General features: G+C 40.8%; 1 protein-coding gene across 4 annotated transcripts in view; it reads left to right on the top strand.

Moving 5' to 3' along the window:
• The window catches only part of LOC306851112 (fibronectin type-III domain-containing protein 3a-like), an 82,709-nt gene that overhangs the window by 16,342 nt on the left and 51,925 nt on the right, over nt 1-14,442 (top strand). For 2 of the 4 annotated variants that reach the window (XM_079387210.1, XM_079387208.1), the window contains exon 3: nt 14,083-14,158. In XM_079387210.1, the coding sequence (XP_079243336.1) occupies nt 14,083-14,158 (76 nt within the window). Of the gene's footprint in view, nt 1-7,007; nt 7,231-14,082; nt 14,159-14,442 lie in introns of those variants that run through there. The other 2 variants (XM_079387209.1, XM_079387207.1) reach the window with 2 other exon arrangements.

Here is a 14,442-nt window from a genome sequence, read left to right as displayed (position 1 = left end):
CATATATTTTTTTGTTTTGTTTTTTGGAAACTGATTTTAAGTCAATCTTATTGGTGTAATTACTATTAAATTGCAATGAGTAATTGCACTCTTATGTACACTTGTGGCTTGGCTAATTATAGCGTACTCTTAAGTGTTAATCACTGTTTCCGACTCTTAAAGATATAAACCATCAAGTCTAAAAAATGCTGGAAGATAAGGATGTTTTACTCGCCCACTGTGTGTAGTGGAAGTCTATCTAGACTTTTCAACTCCCCTCAGCGATCACCTGACAAGTTCTTCCCAATCATCCTTATGGCCCGTTGAGCACTTAAAGAGGCAGAAAATGCATACGCACCGTCCCCTGCTCTTCCATTCCCATGTCCCTTTTCATCCCCGTTCATTTTTATCACCTCCTGCTCGCCTCGTTCATAAAACCACAAGTTGTGGAAGTGCATTGCCAAGCAAACTTGTTTGTAGAAATGGCTTCTGTAGACTGTGGAATCTGTATGATGCCTTTTGCTTTTTTTAAGCCTAATCCTACTTTTCTTGGTGTCTAGACAGTGGAAAGCAAGATTAGGATGCAGACGCTTTCTTCCGTTAGGAAACAGGTAGATGTTTTCTGTCAAGATCAAGATATGCAATAGATAGGATGATGGGTTTCATGTCACGCCTCAACAGCAGTGCAAGAATACAAATGAATCTTTACTGGTGCGAAAAGCCAGGACTAGCACTAGCTCAGTGCTAATTACCATGCAAGCGCGTGCCCATCTCCGTGTTTGTTTGTGCCTTTGGCATTTCTCTTCATATGTGGCCTTTTACGCCTACAACTAATCACGACCGTGGCGCCTCTCCAGGTGTGTGTTTGATGTTCGCAACAGGGAGAGCTCAAGGTAAAGTAAGTGTAACTAAATGACTCCTGGTGTTAGCTGGTCTGCGCGTCAGAGGAAAAGTGCTTGTGTAAGAGAGACTTGGTAAACGTGAGAATACGAAACTGACGGTAGGAGTTTTCTCACTGAGCCCTGAGTCCTTGTGACCCGGACCGAGTGACACATCCTGGCGAAAACAGTAGTGACAATGTGCCATGATGATTTATGCCTCTGACCTGACCTTTCCCACTGGACTTTCACTCAGCAACCGGGTTCCCTCCTCCTCCTTCCTCTGTGCCGCATAGCACTTGTGCATTTGACATCGCAGTTGAAACAAGGGAAGCTAAATATCAGTGTGGTGTCCTCGTAGCAACACCGTTGCTGCTCTTTCATGAAAGCAAAGTGGAGTGCGTGCACAATGATTCAGAGTTCCTATTCATTTCTCCCTCCTGCCTCGCCGCTCAGACTACGCCACCTATGTCTCTCCTCTATACTCCCTGCAGTCCTGCCTGCTTGTTTGTCTGTGCTAGAACCAGGACAAGATGAATCAGATAGTTGTTTATCAATACTTACTAATAGCCCATGTGCCCAGCTGTTCTCTAAAGATTTGATGGAACCCTACTTCCTCCCTCCTCCCTGCAGCTAAGCACTGCCGTCATGGCCTTTTACGTTTTCATTTATTTGCCTTTTCCTCCCGATGCCTCGGGTCATTTCAGGTTTTTATGTGGTCTTCAAACACTTTTTGGTTTTATGTGCACAAGGCTTTTTGAAGCAGCAGTCAGGCTTACCTTAAGAGCAGAGACTCTAAGAAGGGTAGAATAGGCCACTCTGCAGGAAGTCTGTGCTGGATATTGTGTTAGTTGTGCCGAAAAGCCCCTCGTATAAATGGCTCTAAATCGACCAGAAAGCACTGATGTGTTTTTGATTCACTTTCCTTTTGATCTCGTCCACTCTTTCTTGTTAACATAGTACTTGCCGCAAAGGAAAACTAACCAGGAAGGTGAAGGCAAAAGCTTCTCTTGCATAAAGATGACAAAACGTTTACTTTTATTGATTCATAAATGCAATTAGTGCTGTTCCAATACAATTGGATATCGATGTTATTTGTTCTCAGATTTTTCTTTATTCGTAAAATAAATAAAGGAGGGGAAAATTCTGAAACTGACATTTCCCAGTCAGTGTTATTTGTACGAATCACCATTCTGGACAAAAATGAATCATGGTAGAGAGATGCCGAAACTGATTATGAAGGTTCATTCTTTCTCACTGAAACTCTGGGCCTTTTTATTCTTGATCCAATTACAAAATCACTGTGCATCACAATGTGTATCATAGTCCCAACCTTAAACTTTTTTTTTTTTTTTTTTTGATTAGTCTATGCTTTAGTCTAACTAATTAAATGGCTTTTTAGCACACAAAGAAATGACCCCCACCGTGATGTGGATAATGAAGCTCTTTTTTTATTGAGTGCGTCAGTGGGGTGATATGAAAGTGAATAACCCCCCACCCCACCACTCCGCTTAACGCCATCCTGCCATGAGGAGGTGGACAGAAGACGCACAGCTGGGCCTAAGGCCAGAGCTGTGGGTGGATTCATGTGTAGTGGCCGTGATACCACGCAGTGCCTGAGTTACGGCCGTTCATCGAACCGTGCCCTCTGAAACCATAAAATGGCTGAACCAAACATTAATCTTTCCCTTTGTCCCCACATGTTACTCCTCCCTGTGCTCATTGGTGAACTAAGCAATGTTTCCATAGCAATGAGTTTCTGTCTTTCTCTCTCCCTCTCTCTAGTGGGTGTCTCACTTATCACCTAATAGGAGAGAAAATGGACAATTCTTTGTAGAGCTGACAAAGTCATCTCAAGTAACCGTCTCCCATTCACTGTTGTGGAGCAGAATTCTCACTCTTGTCAGCACCATCATGTAAAAGGAGTTTGATCAATAGAGTGAGGTTGCTTTCACATAATGACTCTGTACAATGCTGCTTCTCTCCCATTCACCTTTAGTTCAGCTTCACCTGTACTGTGTGTCATGAAATACAAATTGCAGATAGCAGTACAGCTTTGATGCTAGCAGGTTTTGGTTTAGGGGCAATACTGTATATTCTATTTAAGGTCACACCTTGCAGAAGGTAGACAGTCAGAGATCGGTTGCTTATAACAGTTTTGCATTGATCTTTTACTACTCAAATGTGCTTCTTTTATGAGAGCTTTCCTGCTGTGCATTTACATTCATTCTTTTAGCAGGTACTTTTATCCAAGCTTAGATTTATAAAGCATTCTCTTCAAATAGCTTTTTCTGTATAATCACTTGTAATTACTTGTCAAATGCACTGAATAATGACTTCAGCTGATTACCATCAAAACACGGACACCTTTATTCAAGCTGACAATGTTTAGCGGGAGCCTCTGTTTACCACATAAGGCTTTAGGAGAACAAATCAGGGAAGAAGGAAATGACAACTAAATATAAAAGTCCTTATTGGACCAACAGCATCACCCACTCTTACTAAAGGCACTGTCAAGAAAACCGCCATCCTCATATTGATGTTTTGAAGCTCTTCGCTATGTAAATCAATACTTTCTACAGTGTCAATGTAAGGCTCTTCTGCCAGAGCTCACGGAGGTCTCTTGCTTTTCAATAGGAGCCAGATTCACGCAAAGTCCCAGAGGCCTGGGTATGTCTGTGTTTGACAATTCAGTTAGTATGGCATTAGCTAATGCTAAGAACAGAGGTTACAGGGGAAATAAAGTAGTTTCGGGCTTATATTCTGTGCCATCTGAACCAGAGAAGAGTTGAAAATCACTAGCAGTAGATATTTGATATTATGCCTCCCATGAAGTCATTTACCTGAGGCTATTTGAGCCCATGTCTTTATGGTTCTTGCTCTTTTCTGCATGGCACTGATATCCGGAGGCTCCTCTTCAACGTCACATATTTCTGTTTTGTGTCAGCTCAGCTGCAGTGCCACGTTGCCACACGGTAAACAATTAAAGAGGAACAAATAGTGAGGAACCTGAGCCCTGACTCATCGGAGAAGCACAGACGTCAGTTGCTAACAGCCGTGAACGCAAAGGCACCACTGGCCCATCTCCAGGGTAATAAAGCCAGCACTAACCACTGTAGCTGTTTGCTAATCACTCTCGCTCCCCCCCACCTCCTGATGGCCTTGTGCCTAAACCCGGCAAGTTCAGCCTGGCCATGACGCATTAGAGAAACAATGTTCCCATCGCTAATCTTTGCTCGTGCAAATCATTGTCACTCTACCACCTGGAAACTAAATCTCTTATCTCTGACATTTTACTGCCCCGATTTATAGTCTGCTCATATTAAAGAAATTGGCTTCCAGTTTGCTTGAATGTGTACAGATACAATATAAATAGATGAACAACTTTTAATATTAGGATAAATCAGGATGAATGACTATTTAATTTAGCTTTAATATTTTAGCGATGATGCCTATATGTGTGGCGATGCTTTTACTAAGCTATCTGTGGCAGCAACAGTGTATCATGACTTGACAACTTCACAATGCAAATGTTGCAGCATCGTTGTGATGTTCCACAGCATTAGACTAAATTAGGTGCAAATAATCAATTTCAAGACAATTACTTTAGAACTTCACATCGCCTTCACTGAGCCATGTCATTATGCCCAATCTATAGATTTTAGGTTTTTTTGTGAGGTCTATGATAAATTTTAAAGTGCCCTTATTATGAATTTTTTTATTTATTTTGAAAATGTAAAATCTGAAAGTGCACCCTATATAAAGTTATTGTCTGTCAAAATAAAGAGTCGACTCTGAATCATTGAAACGAGTCGTTTTTAAAACGGATCCCAAGACGTTTCATTTGGACGTCAACATGAAACATTAGCATATTGCCTGCCCACTTGTGGTGTTTTCGCACTGGTCTGAATAAAAATGCAAAGTCATTCTTTGCCACTAGGTGCCGCTTTTAGAGCGGAAAAAATAGCGGCTTCCCTGGTAACGCTGTACACAAAGCAGCACTGCGCTCACAAACGCTACTTTATCAGGCATTACAGGCATGATGGAATGAAAATGAGACCAATCGGCCCAATCACCGCAGTTTAGCGTCACACAAAAGACAATGAAAGTGTTTTTTTGACCTTGCATGCATGTCAACCTGTTGTTGGGGACTCCCAAAACCAAAATTTGAACCTTTCATTACCCATAATAGGGGCACTTTAAGCTTAGTTATTTAAGATATATGTTGTTGAATATTTGCCAAGGACACATGTGAACAGGGTCTGCTAAATTAGTTTTAAACTAATTAAATTATACAGGGTTATCCTTAACCAACTAGCTGCTCAAGCAATCCATCCATATTTCCAATTATAACTATAATTTTTCAAGAAGTGATTTTGCACATCCCCATTTATTAGAGCTTACAGAAAGCAATCCTCGTGTTGGTCTAGTCTGGTTTTGACTGTAACAAGCAGTCAGAGTTATTTGGGAACTCCAAGTATCTTCGGGATCAGTGCAGTATTAAAGACTGCAAACTGCCTTTGGGCATTCCCATTATAAGAGGAAGTTCTAGTACTGTTTTTTTTGAAGTTTGAGAAATGTCAATGAAACTTGAACTTTTACCTCCCCTCTTTGTTGGAGATTATGAAGGACAAGCTTAATGGACCTTTTTCAAAAGGAAACCGGTAGGTTCGTATTATCCAGGGATGTCACTCCTATTTATGTTTCACACTTCTTTTTCCATGTTGTCTTCTCCAATGAGAGGACCAATACACACTGCTGTAATAGAGGTGAGGGCTGAGGTGCTCCTCTACACCAAAGAAGCTGTTGCACTACCCCAACTTCATCTCCTTCTACATCGATCATGGTATTAGTAGAAGCAGCGTCTCTCTGTGAATGGAGAATAGAAAGAACGACTGATTCTTTCTAGATGGGGAGGTGCGTGAGTGTCTGTCGGTGAATGAACGCGTGTCGTTTTGTGTCCCCTCACTATTGTCATCACCAAAGCAAAATGTAGAACAAAGGAGTTGAGGATAACTTGAGGACCCCTATCCATGTTTTTAATTGCTGGATCCATGCCAGTCCAGTACTTGGCACTACCCGAAGTTGTTGTAAAGTCTGGATGCCATCCATATTCACTCGCTTTCACACACATACGCTCGCCACAGAACAGTCACGAGGCAGTGCCACTGTGGCACAGAGGGAGAGGTGAGACTTAGAAACCCTCGAAGGAAAGAGCAATTGTGTCCACTCGTCCATGGCCTTCCTCCCTCGCTCCTTTTCGTTCTCCTCCTCCCCCTGTGAGCAGAACACGGGCGATTAGCTGTCCTCATTGGTGGCGCGCTGCGGACATCGCCAGGGCTTATTTGTTGAAGGGGTTGCCGTGGAGACTGGCGGTGGTGGTGAGGCAGAGTTGGAGCCAGAAAGAGAGCGAAGAGGGAGAGAGAGTCATCCATCTACTGCAGAGAGAGAGCAGGAGGAGAGATTTAAAAAAAGAGAAAGGGAGAGCACAAACATGGGCTTCGCTCCTGTTATCTTGTGAACAGCTTCCAGCTAGCGAACTTAGGCGAGACCTTTATCCCTTTCTCTCGCCGGCGCTTTGCTTAGGGGGGTGAAGAGTTCACACAGGCCCCCATGTGTCGAACACACCGCGCAGCCCTTCCAATCTCATGAGCACCGGGTGAAGCCGGAGAAGGGTGGCTCGAACCCCCGGAGCACAGGGAGGGTACCAGATAACAGATACCTTAAAATATCGGCTAGCCTGTTGAAGCAGCTGTGGCTGGATGAGAGGGAGATGCGGGCTACAGTAAGTGAAGATTCAGTATTTTTTCACACATATGTGCGTGTAAACACACATTGCTTTGTCTGAAAACTGCATGCTGGCATAGGAGAGGGACCTGGAGAATGTGTCAGTAATGCAGTATATGAGAGTTGTATCAGAGAGAGTGGGGAACAAGGATAGCCAGCTGTGTTGCAGAACAAAGGAGTGAGCAAGGCAGAGCAGAACAAGTAATTGTGAGCTCGCTCGCTCGTGTGTGCGCGCACACACACACACACACACACACACACACACACACACACACAACGCAACAGCATGTCGCTGCTTGAACCTAATTCAATAAGACCTCCCTCAGCCACCCCCATCGTTGCGTGTGCTGTTGCTCATACATCGCTCTTTGCCGCTGTGCTTGTGACCAAGCGAGAACACGCTCGTATGAGTGTTTGTGTGTGCAGCAGTCAAGGGATAGCTGGTGTGTTTCAGTGGCACTCATGAATGGGAACAGAGAGTGAGATGGAAGTACAGAGGATGGCTGTGTTAGGGGAGACCCGCAGTTGGAGCCCCAAGCCGTGGGAGTTCAGGCGCTATAATTGTGACTTCCACCACAAGTCTGAGGTAAATAAATTGCACTTACTACCAATTTTATTTTCTATGAAACGCACACTATTTTTTTTAGGTTAGGCTTAGAGGCTGAAATTAATTTGTGTTTGTATCTATTGTGTTGAGTAGATAAATATTCTCTTCTGATAGACTTTTTTTCATTGTTCTGAAGACTGCTGCTCTTGGCTTATAGATGAGAATGAGATGTACGAAAGCTGGTCACTGTTGATTTGTGGCTGGGGTTGAGGTCCTTTCGTTCAGTTGGTTTTTACCTCCGGTTCTTAGCCCTCGGCTGAGGCGAGAGCTGCGTGTTCCTGTTGTTCTTGGCATGGCACGTTATTTGTGCTATTTTGGCTCCAATTTTTTTTTTTTTTTAAGAGTTCAAGTCTTTTGAGAACACATTCACAATGACTTAAAACTGACACTGGTGTAACAAAATGCTCAAACTCTTTAATAATCTGTATGCTAGAATACCTGATTTTATTGAAAAGGATATTACTTTTTTTTTTTTTTTTTTGACTGTCTTTTGAATATTTCATATTTGACATTTTTAGGACTCTACACTTTCCTTGTGTTTATTCTACCTGTTGACTGATATCAGAGTGCATTTCTCCGTCTCTGTATGACATTTATCATGGTTCATCCACACCTTTGATGTGACTCACCCCGTTCCATATCCTCTCATGAGGAAGGCACAAACATTGAGACCTTTAGCCAAAGACTAGAGAGAGCTGAATGAGGTGGCATATGTTTTAAAATCAGCCAGTCAGAAGACTTCTTGCTGGAGGCTTTCAGATCAGGACCCCTGCTCTACTGAAATAGATCAGTGCTCCTGTTCGTCTCAGAGACAGATGTGTCATCAATAGTGCCTTAACAAAAGCTCAATGGAAGACTGACTCATTGAGTCACTGATTTCATGGAACAAGTGGTACTCTGATGAACGCTGAACCTGCCTCTCCATCTCATTTCAGACCCATGCGAGTGACGTGGGTTTGGACGTCACATCCACTGATGTTGTCCTCTCCACAATCTAATATCAGAGATTTGCATCCTGTCTATTGAACGGTGGAGTCCTGCTTTGCCCTTCTTTGTTCTATGGTATTGTACAGGTCTGTCATTTAGAGAATGATTTTGGTGGTGCGAAAGCTTCCTGAATTCGGTTGATTGTAGGGATGCACCGATATGAAAATTTTGGCCGATACGATAACTGATAATTCTTTATAATTGAAAGCCGATAACCGATATGTTGTCCGATAAATCTGAATCCAAATTTGTAAAAGGAGGTGGGAGTTTGCATGGGGTTTCAGAGGGGGGCGGGGTGGTTTGAGTTCAGGGCTCTCACAGCCTGGGGGTAAAAGCTGTTGAGCAGTCTGGCGGAGCGGGCTCTGATGCTCCGGTACCATCTTCCTGATGGTAGGAGCTGGAAGAGACTGTGGGAGGGATGGGGGGAGTTCTTCACGATGCTGTTGGTTTTGCTGGAGCATCGTGTAAGGAAAATGTCCAAGATGGAGGGGCACCGATGATCTTTGCAGCTGTGTTCACTGTCCGCTGGAGGGTCTTACGGTCAGCAGCACTGCAGTTCCTGTACCAGACAGTGATGCAGCTGGTCAGCACACTCTCAATGGTGCCTCTGTAGAATGTGGTGAGGATGGGTGGAGGGAGACTTGCTCTTGTGCCTTTTTGGAGATTGACATGGTGTTGGTGGTCCAGGTGAGATCCTCTGTGATGTGCACACCCAGGAATTTAGTGCTGCTGACTCTCTCCACAGTCGAGCTGTCGATGGTCAGTGGGGGGTGGTCAACGGAGTTTCTTCTGAAGTCCATCACAACCTCCTTTGTCTTCTCCACATTGAGGGACAGATTGTTAGTGTCACACCATTCAGCCAGCTGTGCCACTTCCTCTCTGTAGTGCGTTTCATCGTTGTTGCTGATGAGACCTACCACTGTTGTGTCATCAGTAAACTTGATGATGTGGTTGGAGCTGGACTTGGCAGTGCAGTCGTGGGTCAGCAGTGTGAAGAGCAGCCGGCTGAGCACACAGCCTTGTGGGGCCCCTGTGCTCAGTGTGGTAGTGCTCGAGGTGTTGTGGCCGACACGGACTGACTGAGGTCTTCCGGTTAGAAAGTCCAGGATCCAATTACACAGGGAATTGTTAAGTCCCAGCAGGTTTAGTTTATTTATGAGCTGTTGTGAGATTATTGTGTTGAATGCCAAGCTGAAGTCAATGAACAGCATTCTAGCATAGGAGTCTTTATGGGTGTTTAGGCTGGTTTTGATGTTGTGCATGACAAGCCTTTCAAAGCACTTCATCATGATTAGAGTCAGTGCTATGGGACGGTAGTCATTGAGACAGGACACAGGTGATTTCTTTGGTACCGGTATGATTGTTGTGGATTTGAGACGTGGGGACGACTGCCTGGCTCAGCGAGGTGTTGAAGATGTGGTTAAAAGTGGTGGTTATTATTATTATTATTATTATTATTATTATTAATATATTAATGATTTTGAAAAAGTATCTTTTAATACCACTGTTTCAAATAGCAGCAAGCAGTTTTAGCTGCGTACGCTGAAGAGCTGAATGAACACCGGTAAACTGAAGCGCTTATTATTTATAGAACATAAACATAATATTATAACTTATATATGCACAAAAAGACACAAATGCGAAGTGATCTTGAACTAAGTTACGCGCTAATAAAATGTGACTCGCTCTTGGCTCTTCCCGCAACAACGCGCTGTAATACAACAAATTAAACCAAAGAATTCACAACGTTTTATTATAATAGTGTTCTCATGATAATATTATATATATATATATATATGATAGTCCCAATCATTGTTATTAATGTTGTGCATTGCTGTTTGAGCTGCATGCGCTGAAACACTTAAGAAATCAAGTGTCCCCAACAGTGTTGGGAGTAATGCGTTACTGTAATTAAATTACTTATCCACTGAAAAAATAAAGTAAGGGATTACTGTTCATTTTTAGGTAATTTAATTACAGTTACTTAAGTTCTTGCTTTACATACAGTAAATAATTTCAACAGTTCTAAAATCAATATTGAATTTGAAATCTAAATGTACTCTCTAAAGATAAAATTGAATGCAGCGGCTTTAACTCTCCGCGCGCCGGCTCGTTCACGTTAAGATTTTCCTGATTCACAGAGAAACCTTAAATACTCGGATACATATAAGACTATAATCAATAGAATCTGAAAGCTTGACGTTTCTATTCTTAAATGAACGAATTCAAATCGAAAACAAATATTCCTGATTACTTAATCCGTATGAAACTGAGGTACAGTCTTTGCCGTATTTAAAAGCTTGAAGTTTCTACTTTTAAGTGAACAAATTCAAATCGAAAACAAATATTCCTGATTATGTAATCCATATGAAACTAAAGCGAGGTACAGTCTTTCCTGTATCTGAAATACTGAAGTGTCTACTTTTAAATGAACAAATTCAAATCGAAAATGAATGTTATCTGATTATGTAATTATGTATATCATAATCCGTATCAAACAGCCTACAGTCTTTCCCGTATCTGAGCTCATTATATGCAGTCACCTGTGCCCAAACACCCTCACCTAGATACAAAAAATAAAAATCAAGATTCATCTAATTTTCATTATTTTTGAAAGAAGACCAGCTATGAGTTATTTACCTCATAAGAACAGCGCGATCTGACATGGCTTTATTCAGCAGAGAAGATCATTTCTGTCACTTATTCTTACCTACATTAGTTAACGTGTTATTTTTACATAAACCTGTAACATTCCTGAACATCTTGCTAAACTGAAATGTATTGTTTAACTTTTAAGGTTTTTTGTTATTCAGACATTTTGCAGAGTATTTCTATTTGTTAACCAAAGAAGCTTAAATTTTTTATAAAAACGTTTGCAGTTGTTTTAAAGCTAAAAGTCTAAACTATTCTATGTTTGACTCAAATTGAAAGAATAAAGAGTTTAATTTCTATTAAGGTTTATATGGATTTTAAGATGGAGCCCAATTAGCAATTTGAACCAATTAAGTTACTTATTGAGTAACTAAGTTACTTTTCAGACAGAGTAATTAGTAAAGTAATTTAAGTACAATATTGATGAAGTAATTAGTTACTGTAATTAATTACTTTTTGAAAGTAACTTACCCAACACTGGTCCCCAACTGAGCAAGCCAGAGTGAGTGTCAAGGAACCAAAACTCCCTCTGTGACAGAATGGAGAAAAAAACCTTGGGAGAAACCAGACTCAGTCGGGGGGCCAGTTCTCCTCTGGCCAGGAGATTGTTTATTTATTATTTACTTATTGTTTTAATTAAAATTTTAAATGTATAAATGTATTATATTTCTATTTTTATGTTGTTGCAATTTCTAACAATAATAGTATTATGTAGTTAGGTATTTCATTATATTTTTAGTTATTTTGTTTTATTTTTAGTTTTATTGTATTTTTTAGTCCAGGGCTAAACCAGGGGCTAATGATAGTCCCAATCATATAGTTATTAATGTTGTGCGCTGTTGTTTGATCTGCATGCACTGAGCTAAAGAAGCACTGTATTAATGCTCTATTAACTTAAGCAAACAAATTCTATAAGCCTATGCGATAAATCAGATATATATGCATAAAATAAACACAATATTACAACCTGCAATTGCACAAAAGGCTGCAAATGCAAGAGAACTTCATGACTGTGCTAGTCATGAATGTGTAGCTCCGTTGTGGATGCGCTCTTCCAGTAACAATGCGCTAAAACACAGGCGCACAAAGATTCCATTAATTATTTAACAGTAATGTTGTCATTATATGACAGACTTGCCCGGCACATGTTGCACTTCACTGTACTCTCCTGTTCGAGGTGATTCAAATAATATTTCAAGCAATTAAAAACCATCATGGCGAACAATGCATTACTGCATTACATGGCGAGTAATGCATTACTTATCGGCTTTAATATATCGGCCAAATTTTCTTATCGGTTCGATAACGATAACAGAAAAATGAACATTTATCAGCCGATAACGATATGGTGGCCGATTCTTGTCACGTCACCCTTCTTGAGTAAACATAGGTATAAAAAGAGATGCGTAAAACTAATGGTTGGCAGTCTTAGTGAATTTAATTTGCACTCTGATTTTGTCTGGTTAATGATATGATGCAATGAGCAGTTTAACACTGCTGCTTTTATTTTAAAACCGTTTCAAATGCAAGTTCAATATGAGGGACAAGAAGGCTGTTTATCAAACTCGAATTGAGGTTTTAGAAATTTTTTGCAGTGTGTTTATTTTTGTAGATTGGTAGATCATTCATGTGGTTAACTATTTAATGGACTGAGCAGTAGTGACAACACTCTCCCTCCACAGAATGTTAGTTGTTAGCAAAATGAAAACTAATTCCTAGCCAATATCTTTTACCAGTAATCTATCTCATCTGTGATCTCATTATCATTATATAGTCTACCAATAACATTACAGCGTCAGCACTGGTAATGAGTGATGCTCACAGACTAGCGAAAACAAGCAATAAAGATGCTGTGTGTATACCCGCACTTTAAGTTGCTCTTAGTGGTTGCTGGTGTGTTAGTTTAATGTTGTTAGGATATTTATACAGGTTAAAGTCTAGTTGCTTAAAGGAACACTCCAATTTTTTTTTAAAAGAGGCTCATTTTACAACTCCCCTAGAGTTAAACAGTTGAATTTTTGAATCCATTCAGCTGATCTCTGGGTCTGGTGGTAGCACTTTTAGCTTAGCTTAGCATAGATCATTGAATCGGATTAGACCATTAGCATCTCGCACAAAAATGACCAAAGAGTTTTGATAATTTTCCTGTTTAAAGCTTGACTCTTCTGTAGTTACACCGTGTATTAAGACTGACGGAAAATGAAAAGTTGCGATTTTCTAGGCCGATATGGCTAGGAACTATACTCTCGTTCCGGCGTAATAATCAAGGAACTTTGCTGCCGTACCATGGGTGCAGCAGGCGCAATGATATTACGCAGCGCCTGAAAGTAGTCCCTAGGGACTAGTAGGGACTACGTTCTAATTCTGCTAATTAGAATTCTACTAATTCTAACTTTCCTTTTGACAAAATTTGTCTTTTATGAGTGGATGAAATTGCTAAAACTATATGGCTGAAATTGGTTGTGCTATTTCACGATTCAGCTGTGTCAGATTCACACGTGATTTCCCTGAGCCGCGGTCATTGATCAGAAAACTGGAGGAGTTTAGAGTGCCACAATGACAATAACAAATCCATTTTGATGACATTTCTATTGATTCTCAGATCTCAAAGGAAGCACAAACATCCTTTTTTGTTCTTATTTAAAAAAAAAAAAAAAGGAAAACTTTGAATTTGCAGCACATTGCCACCATCACATGGCTGGTATGTATATATTCCTGTTTTTCCCTTTATTTTTTCTTGAAATCAGAGCATTTTCGTCATAGCAGTACACAACGTTTCCATTTTCTGCTGCCCTCAGAAGTGGATGTGTACGGTTTCATCTATTTGTGTGTCAGTTATGTATAGCCATGAGAAGATGAGGGTAATAGATGCATGTTTGTGCCTGGCTGAATGATGGCTGCTTTTACACTAGATATATTAGTCTGGAATAAAACTGAGCCACGTGGAGCACTGTGCTGACGTTAGATGAGGTCAAGATAAGGGGAGAAGGAAGTTTAGTCCTGTTAGATTTGATTCATGCAGCCCTCACAGGTTGGGCCATTCAAATCACTACAGTTTTATTCATTGCAGTGTTATTTCATCCAAGCAGTTTATGCATTTTTTATGAAATAAGCGTATGTGTTGAGCTAAGAGTTTTGAGGTGGTCTGAATAGGCTGGTTTCCTCTAACAGCATCTTTCTTGCTTTCTTCAGGTAATCTTGGTGCAGGTAAACCCAGGAGAGGCCTTCACGATCCAGCGAGATGATGGTCAGTTTCAGTGTATCACAGGTACGTTTTTTCTTAAGTTCTGTGTTATTTAACCCATAGTTACATTAGTCTATGAACAAGTGGTGTTTCATTTTGCCAAATCACAAGTTCAGATGATTGTAATTACCAGTCTGAGACTTACCCCGTAATTGACTGCAGTTAAAGTGCTCATTAATACCTGTAAATTCTTCTAATTGATTAGAGAGATTTGAGTCTCCTTGTTCCCAGATCTTGAGGGTACCATTTTTGTCTTTTCATAAATAAAACCCAGTGTCCCTAAATGCTTCCCCTACAATGTAAGCTAT

This window comes from Barbus barbus (assembly GCF_936440315.1).
Source record: "Barbus barbus genome assembly, chromosome: 31".
In the NCBI taxonomy this organism is placed as follows: Eukaryota; Metazoa; Chordata; class Actinopteri; order Cypriniformes; family Cyprinidae; genus Barbus; species Barbus barbus.
This window is presented reverse-complemented; position numbering and strand designations above follow the sequence as displayed.